This window comes from Micropterus salmoides, unplaced genomic scaffold (assembly GCF_014851395.1).
Source record: "Micropterus salmoides isolate LMB-PRFRI ecotype aquatic unplaced genomic scaffold, ASM1485139v1 Ms_hic_scaffold_18, whole genome shotgun sequence".
NCBI lineage: Eukaryota > Metazoa > Chordata > Actinopteri > Centrarchiformes > Centrarchidae > Micropterus > Micropterus salmoides.
Window position 1 is genome coordinate 31,928,064 of NW_024040928.1, and position 21,389 is coordinate 31,949,452.

Below are 21,389 nucleotides of genomic sequence, written 5' to 3' on the forward strand. Positions count from 1 at the left end.
ACCGACCTTTCTCATTTTTCATGAGTTTTACACCATAGGTCCTCCTGCGCGGTCGGTTGGGAGGGTGAGGTGAGAGATATTTAAAATCACTTTTAGATGTCACTAACTCCTGCACACTGTGTCTTTAAGACTTACATTACCTACTTACTGGACTCTGTTGTGGAAGTATTTTGATATCAGTCATCATACATTTCATTCACATTCCTGTTTTTGTCCAGCTGAATCAGACCATGTGCAGGTGTGAGAGCCAGGCTAGCTGTTCCCAGTCTTTATGCTAAGCTAAGCTCTAAGCTCTGATCTGCTGTTTCACAGAGGTGACTTTAATGGCTCAGATCAATATAAACAAAGCTGTAATTACACAGTCGAACCTGAACGCACCACATTAAGGTGTCTAGACTCTCGCTCAGCTCACCTGCTTATTACTGACACATTAAACTGATTTAGCTGCAGCTTTCTGTCTGCACACATTCCTGCTTGCTTAAACTATGCTCAGCCACACGGCCTCAGGCTGTTTAGGTGGACTAAACTCTGAGTGGGATCGTCTGTAAGGAAGGAGATCAATCTTTAAACCTGATGCAGGATGTAGAAAACACAGTCCTGAGTCCTGTTAGTGTTTTGTTTGCTATGAGATCATTCTGATTTTAAACTATGACTTTTGTGTAATCTAAATGTGTTAAAAGTGTGGATCAGAGAGCGGAGACACACAGTCCAGCATTAACTCTGAGTGGTTTGTAAAACAAGCTCAACTGAAGGTCTGTATCTGCTCCAGGTCTGGACCTTTGCAGCAGGCCGCTCTGTTCCTGATTGTGTTTGTAATGAAAGAGATGTTTGAGAGATGACATTATAAGAAGTTCCCCCTTGGACGCTGAGTTGTGCTGCAGCTGTCTGAGGCTCAGGTCAGAGGAGATAAGGTCAGGTGGGAATATATACAAATGCAGGACGGCGTCAGCAGGCAGGTTAACCACATTCCTCCACAGGTGTTTGTTTTCTGCTTATGTTAATTGGTTGCAAAGGAAACCGACTGTGATGAAACAAAGAAACAAAATGTGAGGAAACAAAGCGACGAACATCTGCTGCTGAGCTTACTGACTCTGCTGTTCTGTTAAATATACACAATCATATTCAGTCACATGCTCACACTGTCTCATTAAGGGCTCAAAACAAAATGTTGATGTTTTCACCTTTATAAAGTAGTTTAAAGTTTTTCTCTTTACTGTTCCTGCTTCTTCTTCCTGCAGAGAAACTGCTGAAGCAAAGCCGAACACCGAACACTGTCGGGGTTCAGCTCCCTCCGAGACCTCCAGAATCCAGATAACGAGAGTGAAGCAGATGCAGAGGCAGCTTTCTGCAGCACGAGCTGAAAACCAACAAAGAGAGCAGGACTTTTATTAAATCAGCTCTTAGAAACATGCAGGAACATCAGATTGTCTCAAGTTAAAATTCAAATCTCAGAAGTGAAACATTACATAAAAGTGATTAGTAAATAATAATAATAGCCTTTTTAAATGACATTAAATGATTTGTGTTTTTACTGCACCCCTGGGGCTCTGTGAGCTCTACATAGTGGTAGAATCGTTTTCTTTTTATAATTCCACAAACACAAGCTTTAAGATAAAAAATAACATTAACTGAAGGTTAAATGAACTGAAGCTTGATGTGTTTTTGTGCAACTTTCAACCAAGTCACTGTCTTCAGCAGTAGAAGGAGTTTGCACAGTTTCCCACTTCTTATTCATCCATGTTTGTTTAAAATTGAATCTGAGTTTTCATTCTTGCGCTTGGAAATAGCATGACTGAAAGCTCAGGAAAAAGCTATTAAGTAGACTTTGAATTAAGATTCTTTGGTCAGTTGATGAATGAAAGCACAAGCTTTAGATTAAAAATATCAACCCTCACATTTAGTATTTGTACTTAAGCAATTACTACTCATAATACCATCTAACAATATAATATGAAAGATAATATCTCCAACTATTTTCTGCTGCAGATCCATATTTAAACAAGGTGGTCCAGACGTCTGTGTCCTCAGCAGCGTTTTCATGCTTCTCCTGGAGGATCAGGTCAGATGAGATATACAATTTCTCCAGCATCCTACAGAACATGTTTCAAGACAACTAATCAAGACAAATGAGTACCTTGTGAAATCCTCCTCCTGTATCTGGTGACACCGTCTTTCTGATAAGAAACACATCACGGTCTGAAGGCAGCTTCACCTCTTCATCATGTCTGCTTTCACCTGCTGCGTCTCCTCAGCCAGAAGGGAAACCTTCTTCTTTAATATTTAGTCTGTTTTTCCATTTCTGCTGTCAGATAAAGAAGACAAACGGCAGCAGAGGAATAAAAGCTGGTTCAGTGAGAAACTTAAAAACCCTCTCATGTCTGTGATGGTCCAGTCCTGCAGCAGTGCGTGGACAGAGTTCTGTTCTCAGTGGTGAGACGAGTCCTGCAGACAGGATGTGGACCGGCTTCCCTCTGATAACAACAACACAGTGCCTAAACCAGAAGCAGGGTTCTGGACGTGGTTGATCTGGTCTGGAACAGGACAGTTTACTGCTCATAGGTTCACAGAGAAGATGCAGGAGGTCATTTCACTGCTGCTCCCTGAATGTAAAGGTTTATTTATCTAAACTGTATTAATGAGGCCAAACAGTTGCTGCTGGTGTTTCAGTCGCTCTGTTCACATGTTTTATCACATTTTGTCTGATTTTCTTTCTGTTGGCTGATTTTCTGAGTGTCACGTTGTTATCTATAAGGTTTAAATATTGATGTTCTGACATAAAGCACTGAGTTACTTTAATTTGAAAATAAAATATAAAGTTTGTTATTTTGAGCATATTGTCACAGGATGGAGCGTAGAAGTCTGATTGGATGGTGAGAGGCTGATTCATCTCAGCTCGTCAGAAACACTCTGTGGAGGATCTGTTGGCCAGCTGCTGTTGTTGTTGTTGTTTAGACAGATCCGGGTCAGGAGGTCTGATCTTCCAAACTGATGCTGGCTCCACTTTCTCTTTAATCCTCATTTATACCAAAATCAGCAATTAAATCAGCTCTTCAGACGAGCTGATGATTTACATGGAGAACAGCTGAGAGCTCTTTAAAACAGGTACTTATGTCATTTGAATTGAAATTTAAAAGATATGATGGGATATAATTGTGCTTTTTTTCCCAAAGAAGCAACAAGTTAGAATTTAAAGCTACAATTCCTCCAGCTGTTTCACAGTGAGATGTTACTGTGTTTGGACATCAGAGCAGGATCACATTCAACACATGTGGAATCTTTAGACTATTGTTATTTGAGTTAATGAAATAACAGTTGAAGGCTGAGTCAACACTCGTCTCCTTAAATCTTCTCTCTGCAGCATCATTAGATGCTTCACTTTTACATTTAGAGGTCTTTAGTAATGTTGGTTGTTATTAAATAACAGCTGAATATATAACAACACTGAACTGAAGACGAGATGATGCAGCAACATGTCAGCCTTAAAGTACAGCAGCTGGGTGAGTTTTAACAGATTATATATTTAATAATAAATATTCCAACCACAGATGTGTTTTATATATTTTATATTTAACAAACCTGAGATATTTCTGATGATGTAAACCAGGTTGAAGGTGAGTCCTACAGTCAGGGACTTTTTACTTCTCTACATTTATCTGATAACTTCAGTTACTTTAAAAACACAAAATGTAATAAACTAATACATTAAGATATATTATTACAGATTAAACTACGCTGCAGCGAATAAAGTAATTAAAATGAGCTCATAAATAATTACAAACAGTAAATATATTATGTTACACAATGAGTATTTTATGTATTTTAATAATTTCTGTACTGTTAAAGAACATTTCTGCCTGCAGGACTTCTTTGCTCCTGAACAGCAGGCAGGTGACAGGTGAGCTGCTGGACTCGCTGCTCGCTCAGGGACCAATCAGCTGGCTTGAGAAGTTGACTGACTCCGCTGAGAGCCAATGAGCGTGCAGCTCAGCCTGCAGCGGCTCTATAAGCAGCCCGGCGCTCCTCCCGCAGCTCAGTGAGGCTCCTCTCTCCGTGTCTCAGTGATGCTGTTTGTTCTCATGTGAAGCTGCAGCGACCGCCAGGAGACATGAGACCCGGCAGCCCGGTGCCGTCTGCGGGCAGGAGGAGGAGGAGGAGGAGGAGGAGCAGCGGCGGCGCCCTGAGCCGGAGCCGCCGGAGCCCCCGGAGCCTGCGCTGCTCTCTGCGGGGCTCCTACCGGAACAAGAGCCCGGCGGCGGCGGAGGAGGACGAGCCGCGTGTTCCGGAGCTCCTGCTGCAGGACATGAATCTGTGTTACCGGCTGCTGCGGCAGCTGGTTCCCGGTCTGCCGCCCGGACGGGCCACCAGCCGGGTGGAGATCCTGCAGCACGTCATTGACTACATCCTGGACCTGCAGACCGAGCTGGACGCCTCCAGCCCGGCGGGGGACCGCGGAGAGCCGCTCCACCGGGACCGGATCCAGCAGCGGCCACAGAGCGGAGAGAGCTCCGGGACCAGCAGCCACACCTGCCAGGTAGGAGACAAACAGGTTATTGATCAGGTATTGATGATCAGCTCTGTGTTTATGAGTTGTGTTCATGTTGGTTAGAAGATAAATTGATAATGTATCGATTAGATAACTGGACCCCAAACAGCTGAGAAGTTTATCAAAGAAACTGAATTAAGGCTGATCTGTGAAATCTTTCTTATATTTGTGAATAAGGCTGCTTCTGAATCCAGATCCCTTCAGACCAGTTCATATCCAGACAAGTTTGGCTTGGGTGGTCCAGGTGGGGAACTGACTTGTGCAGGTGTGGCTCACGTGCGCACACAGGCAGACATGCGCACACAAATCAGAATGGCATTAATTTATCATCATTACTAACATTAGTTTCTGTGTTTAAAGCTTTAGACAAACAGACCACAGCAGAGCGGCTCCACACAGAGGTCCCATAAAGCTTCTTTATGCTTTACGTCCTTGTTGTGGTCAGCCAGTGTGGATTTGTTCATTTTATATCAAAAATTTGGAGATCCCAAATTCTTTGTCTCTCCCTGAGAGAAAGGGGGGGGGGGGGATATCAACCCTCAACAGACAGCTGAAGAGACCCCAAAGGAGGGGGTGAAAGGTTTGCTTTCCCTAAGTGCTTTTTGGGCAGCCGAGATAGGACTCGGTGCCTGACTGTTAAAAGGACACATGCCAACACTAACCAGAAATTAACTTCTTCAGCAACGATCCCTGACGTTCTTTTAAGTGATGTTTTCAACTAATGCTTTATTTCCAGCTCCTTCTGACTTCTTATATTTAGAAATGATATATAACCGAAATGTTATCCTGTGTTAAATAATAAATTTCCCAGCTCCTGAGCAAATGATTGTTTAAAGAAATAATCATTTGGTATCTTCAGTCTCCTCATGGAACCAGAGTTCCCCCAAGAGGACAAAATAAGTATTACCTGCCATCGTTCTGAAATGCAGTTTCTGATGTAGTAATTGTCAATCTGTATTTATCCGTTCGTAATCTGACGCCATGTTCGTGTAACTTGCTTATTTTCTCCAAGTAAGAATGTGTAACAGCCAATTTTATCCAGGAAGCTTTAAGTTCCCCTCATCTGATGTGATTCCTATGAAATGCTAACCTTCTAAGGTTTAACTACTGACAATAACTTAATAGTTTCCTTATCAAATGCTTAAAACCAAGAACGGTATAAACGTTTCACATTAAAGGTTTGATTGTGGGAAGATATTTGATTATAATATGCGCAAATAGATTTTAGAATAGACATATTAAGTTAAAAGACTCAGGAAACCGTAAACAAGCCCTCAGGGGAACAAAGCCAGCCCCCAGGGGCCACGCCCCCAGGGGCCAGACAAAAAAAACAGCCGAGCTCTTTGTTGATCGTGGTTGAGTTGATGTCCAATAGTCTGTTAATCCACTATCTTTAATCCTTCATCATTCCAGCCTAAACTCCTAAACAACTTTAACCAAGTTAGTATCATCTAATCTGCGTTCATTAGTTCTTTCTCCCTATGAATCAAATTCTCCCCACAAGAGAACACAATTTACATTTAACTCCAAAATACACTCATTGTTTGCCTCATGTTTGTTTAGCCATTGTTTATTCCTTTGATGTATATTTAACTGCATTTATATCCACCTTTTAGTTGGTTAATAAATTTCACTGTAATCACAGGAACTGTCTGTTTAACTCCAAGTCCCTGTCACGGAGGATTTACTCCTTCGATATGAGATTAACTGATTGATTTAAGGTAACTGAGCGATCAACTAACTGATCACTAGTGAATAATTGTGTACTTGTTAAACTATATATACTATACATTACTCCGTGTGTGAACGTTTTCTCAGCTTTCGTTTTCCAGATTATGAGGTTGCTGATTATTGATGAGCCCCCATCTATAAGCTTTCTTTAGCTTCTTTGGGAGACCCATTCATTATCCCCAATTCTGTACCCTTTATTGTATTTTTGTAATGTTTGAAGTGGTATTGTGAATAAACTGAAACGCTATCAAGACTTTCTGGTTCTTCACAGCAGCTTTAACTTAAACCTGGATCATCCTGATCCTCTGCACACGAACTCCTTTCAGCCCATCGTTTCTTGAGAAAGTTACTCGTCCTGTCAGAGGGACAGACTGGGGCCCGTGTTCTGCACATGTGGACATGTGTTCATATTTATTGTCACTTTACTGAGTTCAACCTGCAACAGAAGAGAAATAAAATAAAAAGGTTTATTGAGGTTTGTTTGAGAGACTGGATTATCATTCAGATTGAACTTCATAAACAGACAAATTAAATCCAATGATTCAAATTATCACTTAAGAACTTGCAGTTCCCCAATCTGCCAGCAGCTTCACCACATGTCCTACAGCTGCAGGAGCTCCGCCTCTTCCTGTGGGCTGGTTTTCACAATAAACTGTCACTGTCAAGATGATCATAATAAGAACGAACAGCAGGTGGAGACCAGGAGACGCCAGGCTGTGGGACAGTTGTGTCCTGTTAGATGCCAAAATAAAGACTAACATTAAATGATCAGATGCAGCCTCGTTCTGTCATGTTGGACGCTTTCTTTGATAATTAACCCTTTAAACTCTTCCAGTGTGAGCTGCTGCTCCGCTACAGTGAAGCAGTGGACTCAGTTCTGAGAGACGGATCAGGTTTATAAGCCTGCTCATTTAAGACACGTATTGCACAGAAACAAAGAAATCAATCCTGGAGTCGCGTTCGAGAACTCAATTAGTCTGTTTCAAATTGGATCACACATCATCTCAGGTCCAGGTCCAGATATCGTGTTCTTAAAGACGTGTAGCAGGGAGCTGAAGTCCACCTCAGTAATCTGAGAGTCCGTCAGCAGCGCTTCTGCTTTTTGTGTCTAAAATGTTCAGAAAAAACAGCCTGCGTCCGTTTGGTTTCTGGTCGATGTCCCGTTGTCTTCAGAGACACTGTAACATGTGAAGTAAAGATCAGTCTCCATCCAGACCAGGTCTACGCTCCTCATTCACCCAGGGAGGGAGCGGCTGGGGGAGGGAATATTTTCTGTTTATATATAACCGCATCATCACAGGAGGATCTGACCTTTTGACCTCTCTCTCTTCTTTGTGTCTCTGCAGTCCAGCGAGTTCCCCAAAACAGACGAGGGTGCATTGACAGGGTGAGTAACCGCCTTCACTTTCCAGCAGGGAAACAACAGACTTTTATTAACGGACTCACTGTGACCTACTCTGTACGTTTACTGTCAGGCTGATAACTTTCTCGCTCGCTCTGTTTGTTGCCCACCTGTCAGGTAGATGAATAGGTGTCAGTGACACTGGGGATCCTGGGAACATGTTAACACCACTTTCTGAAGTAGCTGATTTTTTTTTTTCCCCATCAGTTTTTTTAAAACCATCATTTGTTGAAAATGTTGCCAAGTATCTGCACCAGGGCAGAGGCCTGTTACAGCTGGGCTGACTGACATACTCTGGTGCTTTCTATACACTTTGTTTCACTGAAATGTTTCAGGTGTGGATGTGATGGATGACTGTGTGGTCGACACTGTCAGCTCTGTAGGCGTCTGCTTTGCCCTTTTGATGAACCAATATGAACATTTTTCATGACCTGCTTTAATTTGTAACGAGTTTTTCCTTCTGTCTCCAACACTTTTCAACACAGTGACTCCCTTGCATCGATGTCTTTTGATGAATGAGGAGAGGAAGCTCGCCATGTGTTGAGTGTTACAGAGCTCATTCATTCAGCAGCGGTGAAAACTTAAGGGCTCAGATTAGGGGTGTGACAAAACATTTAGCCCACAAAACGTGACTATGCACAATATTGGGGTCACGAGAACAAGACAAGATATAAGTTACTTGTTTTGGACAAGGCATTTCTGTTTCTTCTATATTTAAACTGCAGGTTTTCTTATTGTGCAAAAAACCCTTATAGCATTTTAATTTGTTTGTTTCAGAACGAGTTTAACAAATGCTTTCAAAAAGCCCAGTGTAAATGATGCCTCTGTGCACGACGGACCGTCTGAGCTGCACTGAGTTCTGTCTTTTGCTTTTCATCAACATTATCTTATCGATTAACATTTAGATCCTCGATTTTTGACATTTGTTGATTTAAATACTGCAGTGAGTAGTATACTATATACAGTCAAACTACTCAGTGACACCCCTGCAGTGTTGAAGGAACGACGACTCTTCTTCAGGCAGAGCCTGGACGTGTCAAGATGAAGGCGGCTGACTTTCGCTGACTTGATAGTGAGCTGCAGGTGACTGCAGGGGCGGGGTATAAAAACGGCACCATCAAGTCAGACACATTCTACCTGCATCAGCTTACTGTGAGGTGAGATCAATGACCGATCATTGCAAACGCCGTGAGATCAGTCGGGCAATAGTGTGGTTCCAACTTGGTGCAGCCGGGGAAAAGCAACTGCGGCCGCCGGACTCTGCACCTGCTGCCACTTTGCTCCCGCGAGGTTTCAATGTCATGTGTCATGGTGACGTTTTGCAGCGTCGGCGAAGGTCAGACACAATTTCTAACCTCCATGCCTTATTTTAAGTCCAGCATGCATCACGTTAAGTCAGTGCTGAGCAGCGCTGCATGAAGTCAAACGCACCTAATGAGATCTGGATACTGCGTCCAAAAAATGGCGTCCGTTCAATCCTATGAAATTTGCTTACTGGGAGAGTAAAAAAGTCTCCACGGCCTTCTTCATGTTTTACTTTTATTCATTTAGCTGACGCTTTTATCCAAAGCGACTTACAACTGCTGTACATGTCAGAGGTCACACGCCTCTGGAGCAACGAGGGGTTAAGTGTCAGGGACACAATGATGGACGTGTCATAGTGGGGGATTGAACCCGGGTCTCTCACACCAAAGGCAGGCATCTTATCCACTGCGCCATCACCACCACATGATCTTTATGGGCCCATAGAGCATGCTCAGAAGAGACTTCCAGGTCAGGTATTGGTAACATAAATTATTAGAAACTGCTAATAAAAATTGCTGTTTTCCAACGTGATGTCTGAGTCACTCAATATTTATTCTAGTCACATTTTAAAGATCGGAAATGTTCAAACTCAACAGGAAGAGAAGACACTGATAGCATTGGCTCTTTAAAGTAAACGTCATGAGAATCTGCAGTATGATTAGGTTTTTGTTAGTTATGACAAAAAAAATATTTTTTGAAGATCCTGCAGGAAGTCCGGTTCTGGATTTTGTTTTTTACATACAGTAATTGTTCTGCGGATCTGAATCATATGTGACCTCCTCTGTCAATTAATGAATTAAAAACATGCCACAGGAGGTCAGGAGTCTTATTCTGAAAGAGGACCTTTATTGTGACTGGAGAAAGTCTGTTTCCTATTAATAGTTTCTGTTCAGCAGTTTAGGAATATTGTTGCTGATGTAAACTGCACTTTTATACATTCAATAAACTGTATATAAACATTAAATGTGATGATGACCTTTTATTCATCTGAAGTTTTATTCTGCAGGAGTGACATTAAAGATCTTCTCAGCACCAGAAGGAAGCTGTGTTTACATTCTCAGCACAAGGTCCAATCACTTGTTCTGCAGCTTTTGACCGTATCACACAGTCTCGCTCAGTTGTCACGGAAACCTAGCTGTTTAAAGTTTCTGTGTTTGCGTTATTTGTTTAAAAGCTCCAGAAGAGGTGAGTTAGTAGATCTGAGCTGTTTTCATTTGTATTAATTTATGTTTTTCTGAAACTGGAAAGTTATTCTTCAGTGCAAAAGTCTCATCTTTAATGAGGAAGGTCACAGGAAACCCATGACAGGATTAAGGGAAACAGTTCTTGAATATATTTTTAATGTATACATTACAGTTTCCTAGAGATTCTTCATATAGACCACACAGTCTTGTTGTCTCAGATTGTGAACAAAGACAAGAGTTTATAAGACATCTTTATAAACTTGTCTCAAACCTGCTGATCTCTTTATATTCAGTATACTTAAAAAATAAACTAAATAGCCAAAAAGCACAAAGAAACAACCCCTGCCACTCAACACATTGCATAAAGAGATGTTATGTTTTCAGCATATGCCAAACTAAACACATGATACTTTAAAATTTTTCCCGATAATTGATTTTTAATGTGTTTATGGATTTGACTGCGTTTTTTTGTGTTCTAATCCGATGAAATCGGCAGAGATCCTGTGACACGCTCACCATGGCAGCTACAATAACCATGGGAGCGCGTCTCAGCGAGAAAAGAAACATTGAGGAAAGGTGTTAGAAACAGGCCCAAGATCACCATCCACCCCTGCCCAAAATTTCTACTTGCAAACACCCAGGTCTTGGATTGCAGGATAGAAGGACTTAGGGTGAGGATCAGATTCCAACAAGACATAAAAGAGTAACATCCTCAGTCTGCCTGAAATATTTCTCACCCACAAGGTGCGGGACCTAGCAGTCCAACCATCGTCTGTCCATCCTTGTCTGTTTTCTGTTTGGATGAAGCAGAGTCCAGCAGGTCTTAAGGTGTCTCATGATGAAGAGCTGGTGTAATGCCAGAGAAAGTAAAATGCTCTCCTTTTGTTTAAGCATTTAACAACCTCATGTTGTCCATTCTGCCTTCCCTGGGACTTTGGTTGTCATCTCCGCTGTGTGCATACCACTGCATGGTGTTCTGTACCGGCCTTCATCTTTACATGAGGTTCTCCCTTATACTGGAATGCAAACAAAGGATGGTACAGGAAGCTGTGGTGGTGAGAGGTCAGGCATTGGACTGTACTATCAGAGGCTACACTGCAGCACGAGTGACATCAACCTGGATATGTTCCAATCCAACTCTCCTCTATGAGAAATTGTATAGCACTGTCCTTATACACTCCCTCCTTAAACATACACTGTCTTTACACACAGGCAGCCAGCACATTGTCTGTGTGTATACGACCCAGATGTTATAATAATGAATAATAATAATGAAGAAAGCAACAACAACATTCAACAGACTGCAGTAATAAATGGAACCTTGCCACTTTATATTTCCTTGTTGGGAAATAAAAGGCAGCAAGGATCAAACTGTCATCAGACCTTTATGATCCAACAAGGTTTTATACTGTCTGTTAATGTTTGACCTGTTGTTCCTTCCAAAGTTCAGAGCTGCTCTGTGATCGCATTTCCTTAAAGAACTCTTCAGTTTGAAGATGAATCCAGAGAGTTGAGACTGGATGTGAATCAATAGATCTCTGAAAAGCTCCTGCTGTGAGCTCCATGTTTGTTCTTTCTCTGCTTGGTTTCCTGGTTGAAGCTGCCGATTAATTTCACCTTCACTCATCGGCTTCAGGCAGATTATTTCCACCATCAGAAGGTAATGAACAGTTTCCATCATGTTTGTGTGTTCAACTGATCTGAGAACAGTACAGATGGTGGTACATTTACATTTATTCAATTAGCTGATGCTTTTATCCAAAGCGACTTACAATTGCACACACCTCTGGAGCAACTAGGGGTTAAGTGTCTTGCTCAGGGGTCACAGTGGATTCGAACCCGGGTATCTCACACCAAAGGCATGTGTCTTATCCACTGCTCCATCACCACCCTTACATAGTAAGTGATGTGTTGTGTGGAACGAACAAAACACCCACACACACCAAAGTTAAAGTTTTGTAGCCTATAATTTCAATTTAAGTTAAAAAGGCCACAGCTGTGTAGCGCACAGAAGCCGTTGCCATGGTTACTATCCATAGAGCACCTGTCGTCTCCCTTTCTGTTCACCTGAGAGAACCTGCCGAAGCCTCCCTCCGCTGGGTAATTTGCAGGCTGATCAACATCCCCCCCCCCCCCTCCTGTGACCCATGTTTTGACTGTAGGCCTATGTGTATTCAGAGCCAGTGAGCAACGGACTTTCAAAATAATAATTTAAAAAACGGTGTTAAAGTGCGATAAAAATAATTGTCTGCGTTATTTAAAGCGTTAACGCGATAATAACATGTTAACGTGCCCAGTCCTATATATTACTAATTTAAAAAGCTTATGTTTTGAGAGCAACTTAATGGCCAATATAATATTTTTAACGTGTGTGCAAAGTCTCAAAATGTTCTTACAGTACATATGCGCAAAACATTCAATGACATCATATTTCATTTGCTTTCAGACAATATTCACTTTCAGCAACTAAAGCAGGTTGATGGTCCTCTTCTGGCACTCTCAGCTCTTGGTTAAGGTTCAGAAAGATGATGAAACAAACTGTATCCAACCTTTATGATCCAACTGATAAGGTTTTATGCTGCCTATTAATGTTTAACTTCAGTTGTTCCAGGTTGTTCATTTCAAAGTTCAGGAAGGAAGCCAAAGAGAGGTGAAACTTTGCTGTTATTAGCTATGATCGACTCATAGTTAAACCCCGTCAACAACATCAGATAGCACATACCAGTGAAGGTTAAATAATTCCTCTCATTGTATATGCATGATGATTTCTCCTGATCCAGACCAAAACAGTATTCTCCAACTACAACAGAATTATTTTGGCTCCTCTGAATACTATTGTGAAAGTACTTTTAAAACTTTGATAAATTCTCTTAGTACTAGAAATTATCTTTCTTTCCTTCATGTTAATGTTCATAGTTTGTCCAAAAACTTTGAGGGTTTATCCACTTATCTTGAAAATCTAAATTATACCTTTAATGTGATAGGGCTTACTGAAACATGGCTGACCGACAATACAGCCGGGAATTTTCACCTAGAAGATTACAAACATATTTTCAGATGTAGAGAGGGAAGGGTGGGTGGAGGGGTTTCTCTGTTTATCAATTCCAGTCTACATTATAAAGAAAGATGTGACATTCAAAAGCTTTTTGATTCTTCTTCAGAAGTAGTAGCAGTAGAAACTAATTTAGCAATAATTTTATGTATCTATGGACCACCTAATTAGGACCTCTGCATTTATTACTGACATCTCAAATGCTCTAGATATCATTTCTAATGAAAGGAAAAACTGTTACATAATGGGTGACTTAGATTACATATTGAAAATAATAGTTAATCAAGGAATTTACTGACACTATGTATCCTATAGCATTAATCCTATGATTCCAGTCCCCACCAGAGTGACTAATACTTCAGCAACTCATATAGATAATATTTTTTACTAATGTGTATAACAAGACAATGAAACCTGGTGTCCTGTGCATTGATGTGGCTGATCACTGTACCATATTTTTAATCACTGTTAACAAGAGTGAAAATTGCCCCCCCTTACAAAACATTAAATATAGACGAACTTTCAGTGAAAGAAATTTGATAATTTTCAGACACGCTGTAAGTCAATTATCATGGAGTGAAATCTATCAAACAGTAGATACTCAGAAGGCCTTTTCATTGTTTATAAAAAATGTTACTCAGGTTTACAACTCATGTTTTCCGTGCCTTTGAAACAAACCAAACCGTGGATAACTGCAGCGATCATAAAGTCACTGAAAAACAAAAAATACCTTCTTTGTCCTACCCCATTTAATCTGTTGCAATTTAAAAAATACAGAAACAGACTAAATCATGTCATAAGAGGAGCAAAAATCCACTATTACAATGTGAAATTAGTCGAACATAAAAACAATTTATTTTTCTTGTGCAGAACCATCAACTGTATTAACAAAAAACATTCTAAAAAGCAGTTACCAAATGAGATTGACGATTCTATTGTCTCAGATCGGCAACAAATTGCCAAAAGATTTAATGCCTTTTTTTTCTGAAGTAGGTCCAACATTAGCTCCTAAGATTCCATCTAGTCATTTTGGACCACTTGAATACATGAATTCTCCGTCTGAGGATTTAATCTGTTACCGAGAATGAGATCAGACATATAATTATCAATTTAATAGACTGTTCACCAGGACATGATATGATTGACAGTAAAATATTAAAAGCAATTTACCCTGATATCATTAAACCATTACTTTATATTTTGAATCTTTCCCTAGACCAAGGAGTTGTGCCTGTAGAGTTGAAAATAGCAAAAATTACACCATTTTATAAAGAAGATGCCCCTGCTGTTTTTAACAATTACAGACCAATTTCTGTGTTACCAGCCCTGTCCAAAGTTCTTGAAAAACTTGTTTACACAAGATTAATTCAACATCTGGACAAAAATAATATTCATATCATATGCACACCAGTATGGTTTTAGGAAACAACACTCTACTTACATGGCACTTGTCCATTTTTTGGCTGAAATATACAAAGCAAAAGATCGTCTCGGGTTACATATGTAACCCTTGTTCCCCGAGAAGGGGAACGAGACACTGCGTTGGTGACAACACTATGGGAACGCCTCTGGGCATGGCAGGGCTGAAATCAATCGACTCCAATCCTATTGCCGTTGCTAGAACGGTAGCGTGTGATGGCGTAACTGGAGGCGTATATAAGCATGCCGGCACACCGGACACATTAGCTCTTTGCTATGAAGCAAGGCACTCCAGGCGGGGTGAGGTGTGGCCGACCAACGCAGTGTCTCGTTCCCCTTCTCGGGGAACAAGGGTTACATACGTGACCCGAGACGTTCCCCTTCGAGGGAACTCGAACTGCATCAGTGACAACACTATGGGAATGAGAATACCCACTATTCCACGCCGAAGCCTCCGTCTGCCCCCCCAGCGTGCAGAAACCTGTAGGCACGACTAGGAGGAGAGCGCACGGGTGCCGGGTGCAGAAGGAAGGTCCAGACTGTAAAACCGGATGAAAGTGTGAGGAGTGGCCCAGCCAGCTGCCCCTACGAGGAGGGCCATACGAGGAGGGCCCTAGAGGCCGCCATACCTCGAGTAGAGTGCGCCCTTACAGCCATAAGTGAAGGTAACCCGCGCACCTGATAGGCCAGGGAAATAGTCTGAACAATCCAGTTGCTGATCGTGTGTTTAGAAGCGGGGAGCCCAGCCTTGGGGGACCCGAAACACACCAGCAACTGGTCTGCTTTCCTCCACCGGCAGGACCTCAGAGTGTAAATACTCAGTGCTCTGACCGGGCAGAGCAGATGAAGTCTCCCGTCCTCCGCCGTCACATGAGGTGGGGGATGAAACGCCTGCAGCACCGTAGACCCTGCCAACCTGGATGGAATCTTACGGACATAGCCCAGACAGGGGTGCAGGATGGCTCTGACCCTCCCCGGGGCAAACCTTCGGTTTCTCCTCAATGCCCGGAGATCCCCCACCCTCCTCAGAGAGGTGATAGCGAGGAGAAAGGCCATCTTAAGGGTCAGGTGCTTGGCCTCAGCCGACTCCAGGGGTTTGAAGGGGGCCTCGGCCAGCGCTTCGAGAACCACCGCCAGGTCCCAAGTGGGAACCCTGGAACGAGTCACGGCTCTCATCCTCCGGGCTCCACGGAGGAAGCGCATGACCAGTGGAAGCCTCCTCAGAGGCCCATCCCTCAGAGGGGTGTGGAACGCCACCACGGCAGCCACATACACCTTGAGTGTGGATGGGGAAAAGCCAGCAGAGAAACGGTCCTGGAGGAACTCCAGTACCATAGTCACCGGGCAGGTAACTGGGTCCACCGCCCGTTCTCTACACAAGGTGGCAAACACATTCCACTTCAGGCCGTACGTCCTTCTCGTGGACGGGGCTCTGGAGCTGAGCAGCATCTCGACTGTCCCCGCCATCAGGCCCGCCTCCAGGAACTGGGCCCCCTCAGGGGCCAGACCCACAGTTTCCACAGGGCGGGGCAAGGGTGAAAGACCTGGTCCTCCGCCTGAGACAGCAGGTCCCTCCTCAGGGGGACCTGCCATGGCGGGCCCTCGAGGAGCGATATTATGTCCAAGAACCACACTCGAGCCAGCCAAAACGGGGCTACCAACAGTAGACTGACACCATCCTGACGGACCCGCTCCAGAACCCCCGGGAGCAGAGCGACTGGGGGAAAAGCATACAGGCGCAGCCTCGGCCACGTCTGCACCATGGCATCCAGCCCTAGCGGGGCTGGGGGCGAGAGGGAGAACCACAGGGGACAGTGCGTAGTCCCTCGAGACGCAAACAAGTCCACACCTATGGGGCCGAACCTTTCGCATAATAACTCCACCACCTGGGGGCGGAGTCTCCATTCCCCAGGCCTCAGCCCCTGTCTCGACAGCATGTCTGCTCCCTGATTCTGGTTCCCAGGGACGTATGTCGCTTTGAGGGTCAGCAGTCCCTGCTCGGACCACAGGAGGATCTGATGTGCCAGTTTGCATAATGGGCGCGAGCGCAGACCCCCCTGATGATTCAAACAGGCCACCACCGCCGTGTTGTCGGTCCTGACAAGGACGTGGCGACCGCGGAGAGCGGGCAGAAAACTCCTCAGAGCTCCGAAAACCGGCAACATTTCCAGGCAATTTATGTGCCAAGAGAAATGATGCTCCTGCCAGGAGCCTCTCGCAAAGCGGCCGTCCATGACGGCGCCCCACCCCGCGAGTGAGGCGTCTGTCGAAATAATTGTCCGGCAACATGACGCTCCCAACACGGGACCCTGGGACAAGAACCAAGGCTTCCTCCATACTGACAGGGAACGAAGGCACCTGCTCGTAACCCGTATCAGACGGAACGAATTTCCCCTCGGGGAGAATCCCTTGGATTTTAGCCACCACTGCAGGGCTCTCATCTACAGCAGGTCAGACGGGATTACGCTGGACGCTGCCGCCATGAGACCCAACACCCTCTGAAAGTGTTTCACAGTGATGGTGCGGCCTAGCTTCACTCTGGTCACCGAGGACAAAATGGACCCGACGCGTGCTGATTTACACAACTCATTGTGCAAATCAGGAAAGAACGCGGTTGTGGCGCTCGGGCTGCAGAAAAGCTCATAGAGGTTACTGCCGGCCCGCGGTTCCTGCCCCGCCTCTCATAGCTGGGCGCGGTCTGATGACGTCGGCCTGGCTCCCGGAAGTCATCCTCCATGATGCTACGCACGTCTATCCACTGCCTGAACTGCTCAGCAGCCATCTCTTCTGCTTCTCCTTCCAGGTAATTTCGTCTAGTGGTAGCTTTCTTCTGAGTAGTCTCAAACATGCCAGAGTGCCTGCTGAATAGAAAAAAGCTAATGTGTCTGGTGTCCCTGCGTGCTTATATACGCCTCCAGTTACGCCATCACACGCTACAGTTCTATCAACGGCAATAGGATTGGAGTAGTTTCATTCATGATTTCAGCCCTGCCACGTCCAGAGGTGTTCCCATAGTGTCGTCACCGACGCAGTTCGAGTTCCCTCGAAGGGGAACTGGATCTTTCAAAAGCATTTGATACCGTTAACCATTTAATTTTGTTACTCTGGTCACTCTGGTTCACCAGTTATCTTTCAGACAGTATGAAACTGTCAACTATAATGGGACAGAATCCCCTCCCCTTCCCCTTCAGTGCAGCTTACCACAGGGTTCCATCTTTGGTCCCCTATTTTTATTATATGTTAACGACCTCCCCAATGTTTCAGATAAACTTTCTAAAATCTTATTAACGACATAAGATATAAGTGTGTTTTACTCCCATAAAAACCCTGAAATTTTAATAAAGGTAGTTGATGAAGAACTTCACAAGTTATCTACTTGGTTCAAGTCCAACAAATTGTCACTCAACATAAAAAAACAAGTTATATATTTTTCGGTATTAAGTCGGATACATTTAAATCTTCAATGAAAATTCAAATTGATAATATTTCCATTAACAATGTTAGATCTGCTCGTTTCCTCGGTGTTATACTAGATGATTCTTTATCCTGGAAACCTCACATTAGTGCCATTAGTACAAAAATAACCAAAGTGGTTGGTATACTAGGAAAAACCCGGCCTGATTAACAAAAAAGTTGCAATTATGTTGTATTATTCAATGTTGTACCCATATATTAATTACTGTGATGTTGCTTGGGCTAGCCCCCACCCAACTAAACTGGAATCTATTTTCCAACTTCAGAAGCGAGCTTTAAGAATAATATTTTGTGTAAATCGTAGACACCCCTCCTAATCACTGTTTGCTCAGGCAAGTTTTCTTAGTGTTTACCAAGTGAATCAACTTCAAATAGCTTTATTCGTTTATAGCTCTATAAAAAAGTTACTTCCCCAGCATTTTTGTAATATTTTTAATTTTAATAATGAATTTGAATTTCAATTTGAATTTCACCTGTATCCGACTCGTAGTTGTACGACTCAAACACGGTTTAGTGTATTATACAGAGGATAATATGAGATAATATGATATATAGAGGAAAATATGGAATAGTCTTCCCACATCACTCATTGAGGTTTATAAAGAACAGTTTAAACAGAGAGTAAAATTGTTGCTCCTACGTTGTCTGAAATTGCCATATGTGTTTGTGCTCTGAATGCAATTTTAAATTGTTTTATACAAAGAATTTTTTTTATATAATAATATATAAATGTTTTTAAATTGTTAAATAGATTTGTTTCTATGGAGATTGCCAGTTATTAAGCCCCTTGAGTGTTTTTTCGGCAATTGTCCATCACATCTTTTTGTGAAATATATAACACTGTTTTAATGTTTTTGTTGTGAAAATAAATCAAATCAAATAGTTAGCCATGGTGAGGTTTGGTTGGAGCTTTTCTTACTGAAGGTTTCTCCAAACACACTTGATGTGACAACAGGTCAAAGGTGTCACTTAACACATCAGACAATCTTAAGGATTAACACTTAAGGACACACTTGATTCATTTCATTGTTCATACCAGGATCCATCGGCAGAGACCAGACTTTCATGAACCCAGCTGTGTGTCCATGAAGAGCGATCAGTCTAAAAGTTTCCCCATTGAATTCAAAGCTGGACATAACCGTGCTGAACAAAAGTAAGAATCTTATATGTTTGTGTTGTTTTGTTGACTCTTCTAAAAAGAGCTCTCAGGTAGGTCTTGGTCCAGCACCGTTCTTTGTTAATTAAAAATAAATATAGAAACTTTTAGAAAAAATAGAAAAATTTTAATTCTTATGTCACATCAGCAGCACAGAAACAAAACACAGGTTCAAAGAACAAATGTCAAACACAAGAACTAATATTAAAGTAAAGTATGAGCGTGCCTTTTTATTTGCTCATACTTTCCAGTAGTAGGTCCTCATCAGCCTCTCAGTCCACTGATGTCCACACTGAGACGCAGCATTTTATCCTAGAGGAATTTCAGTGAACCTGCGCATTTATCACTGTTGTGTTTCTGTCAGGATCCACTACAGCACATTTATTACTGTCATTGTCAGAGCTACTCCCTTGTTTTGTAATTTAATTTAATAACTAATTACTTAATTTTATAGCTGTTTTCGCCTTAAGTAATCAGCTTGATTATTTTATTGACATGGATGTAGAAGATTTATGTTATTTGTAACTGCCCTCTGTGTTTAAAGTACTGTATAATGCAGAGAGTCTCAACTAATGTCTTTATGGTTTCTTTATTTCTTTCTTTTCCTCCGTATCCAAATACCATAGTTCACCGTGAAAAATATAAAGATATACAATCAGATATAAACATAAGTACTTTTATACACATATTACCTTAGCTAAAATCAAACATGCTACAACAATAAACCTAATTAAATACACAAATTAAACGACAGTCACTCTATACCAATACCTATATACTACACAATAACCTTTAAATCACACACTACATTAATACATCAAAGCTAAATGGCCCTTTGTCAATACATAGCTAAACAACTTTCAACAATAAACATGAACACTTCACTCCCGCAGCACCCGCACATAGACAACAATACACACCTTGTTCCGCTTCCCAAGGGCATTAAACTTAGGACTGGAAGTTTCCTTTGTTACTATTTTCAATAAGTTGCCGTCTCTACAGTGTGCTTCGAGTCTGCTTGCTCTGCTTTCGTTTGTGGTTTATCCACAGTTATACTGGGGTTAGTTTAGTCTAGTAGCAGAAACTATACTGCCCACTGGTGGACGACACTGGTACCTGCGTGGAGTGATCTGCCCATGACTAAACCATAATCCTAATAAAAAAACGTCTTTTACAAATACAAAATATACTCACAATCATTAAAATCAATACACTTTAAATGACTCCAAGTGGACAGTTACATTGTTATTTGAGTTAATTTGAGTACTTTGTTGGGCTTTTATTTGGAAGGTGCTGAGCATCATGGGCATGTGAATCTACATATAGGGGTAGTCACATTTAGGACAGACAGACACTGGGAAGGGTTCATGGTTTTTTACCAGGGCAAGAGAGGCTGCTGATGCCCTACAGTCATTATATGTTCAAATCATATTTCTTCACAGAGTTGATCAGCAGAGCTCAGAGGTTCCCAGTGGTCAGTCTGCCCAGCAGCATCAAACAGACCTGGACTCCATATTTATGGTGTGTAAATGTACAAGCTCAGCTACTACTGCTAATTACAACAGCCACAAAGTAAATAGTGAAGCAGCATTCTGATCCAGTCTCCATGCTGCACTCTGCAGACCAGCAGGCTTTCTGTCTGTCACAGATGATCTGATGTTGACTTCTACCAGTTCAACTTTACATTTTCTTCTGTTCCAGCTGCTCCAGGAAAACATTGGCAGGTTTGTGAAGAACGAGGTGAAGAAGTTCCAGAGGGTTCTGAGTCCAGATTACCCAGAATGCTTAGAGAGTCAGAGGGAGGATGAGGAGGTGTTGGACGGTGAGGAGGAGGAGCAGAGGAGGAGCAGCAGAGAGGCATTTCTGAAGATCACACTGCACTTCCTGAGGAGAATGAAGCAGGAGGAGCTGGCTGAGCGTCTGCAGAGCAGTAAGAGGATTTGAACAGATTGAACATGATGGAAAGAGGAAATGGAGGCAACATGGGAGAATTTTCCATTTCAAACTCTGCTGTTAATATGATGCACACATTTGGATCAGATCTATGAATTCTTCTGGGCTGAAACTCAGAAACTGTTCACAGCTGATGAGCTGAAGTGATTTCATGGAGGAGGAAAATAAAT

The 21,389-nt window shown here is 42.5% G+C and overlaps 2 protein-coding genes across 3 annotated transcripts in view; both read left to right on the forward strand.

Annotated features, from left to right (window-relative positions):
* Nucleotides 1-21,389, forward strand: part of LOC119909376 (NLR family CARD domain-containing protein 3-like) — a 622,129-nt gene that overhangs the window by 535,238 nt on the left and 65,502 nt on the right. For both annotated transcript variants that reach the window (XM_038727578.1, XM_038727579.1), the window contains exons 4-5: nucleotides 20,709-20,787; nucleotides 20,968-21,196. In XM_038727578.1, coding sequence (XP_038583506.1) covers nucleotides 20,709-20,787; nucleotides 20,968-21,196 — 308 coding nt within the window. The remainder of the gene's footprint in view (nucleotides 1-20,708; nucleotides 20,788-20,967; nucleotides 21,197-21,389) is intronic.
* Nucleotides 3,594-8,114, forward strand: LOC119909442 (DNA-binding protein inhibitor ID-3-like). Its single transcript, XM_038727703.1, has 2 exons — nucleotides 3,594-4,531; nucleotides 7,621-8,114. Exons 1-2 carry the CDS (start codon nucleotides 4,106-4,108, stop codon nucleotides 7,663-7,665), a joined length of 471 nt encoding a protein of 156 aa, XP_038583631.1. The 5' UTR covers nucleotides 3,594-4,105; the 3' UTR covers nucleotides 7,666-8,114.

Excerpts from the sequence above, each read along its gene's own strand:
- LOC119909442 (XM_038727703.1), top strand. The coding sequence starts at position 4,106 with ATGAGACCCGGCAGCCCGGTGCCGTCTGCGGGCAGGAGGAGGAGGAGG. Across the intron at positions 4,532-7,620 it reads CCAGCAGCCACACCTGCCAG|TCCAGCGAGTTCCCCAAAAC; the intron begins GTAGGAGACAAA and ends GTGTCTCTGCAG.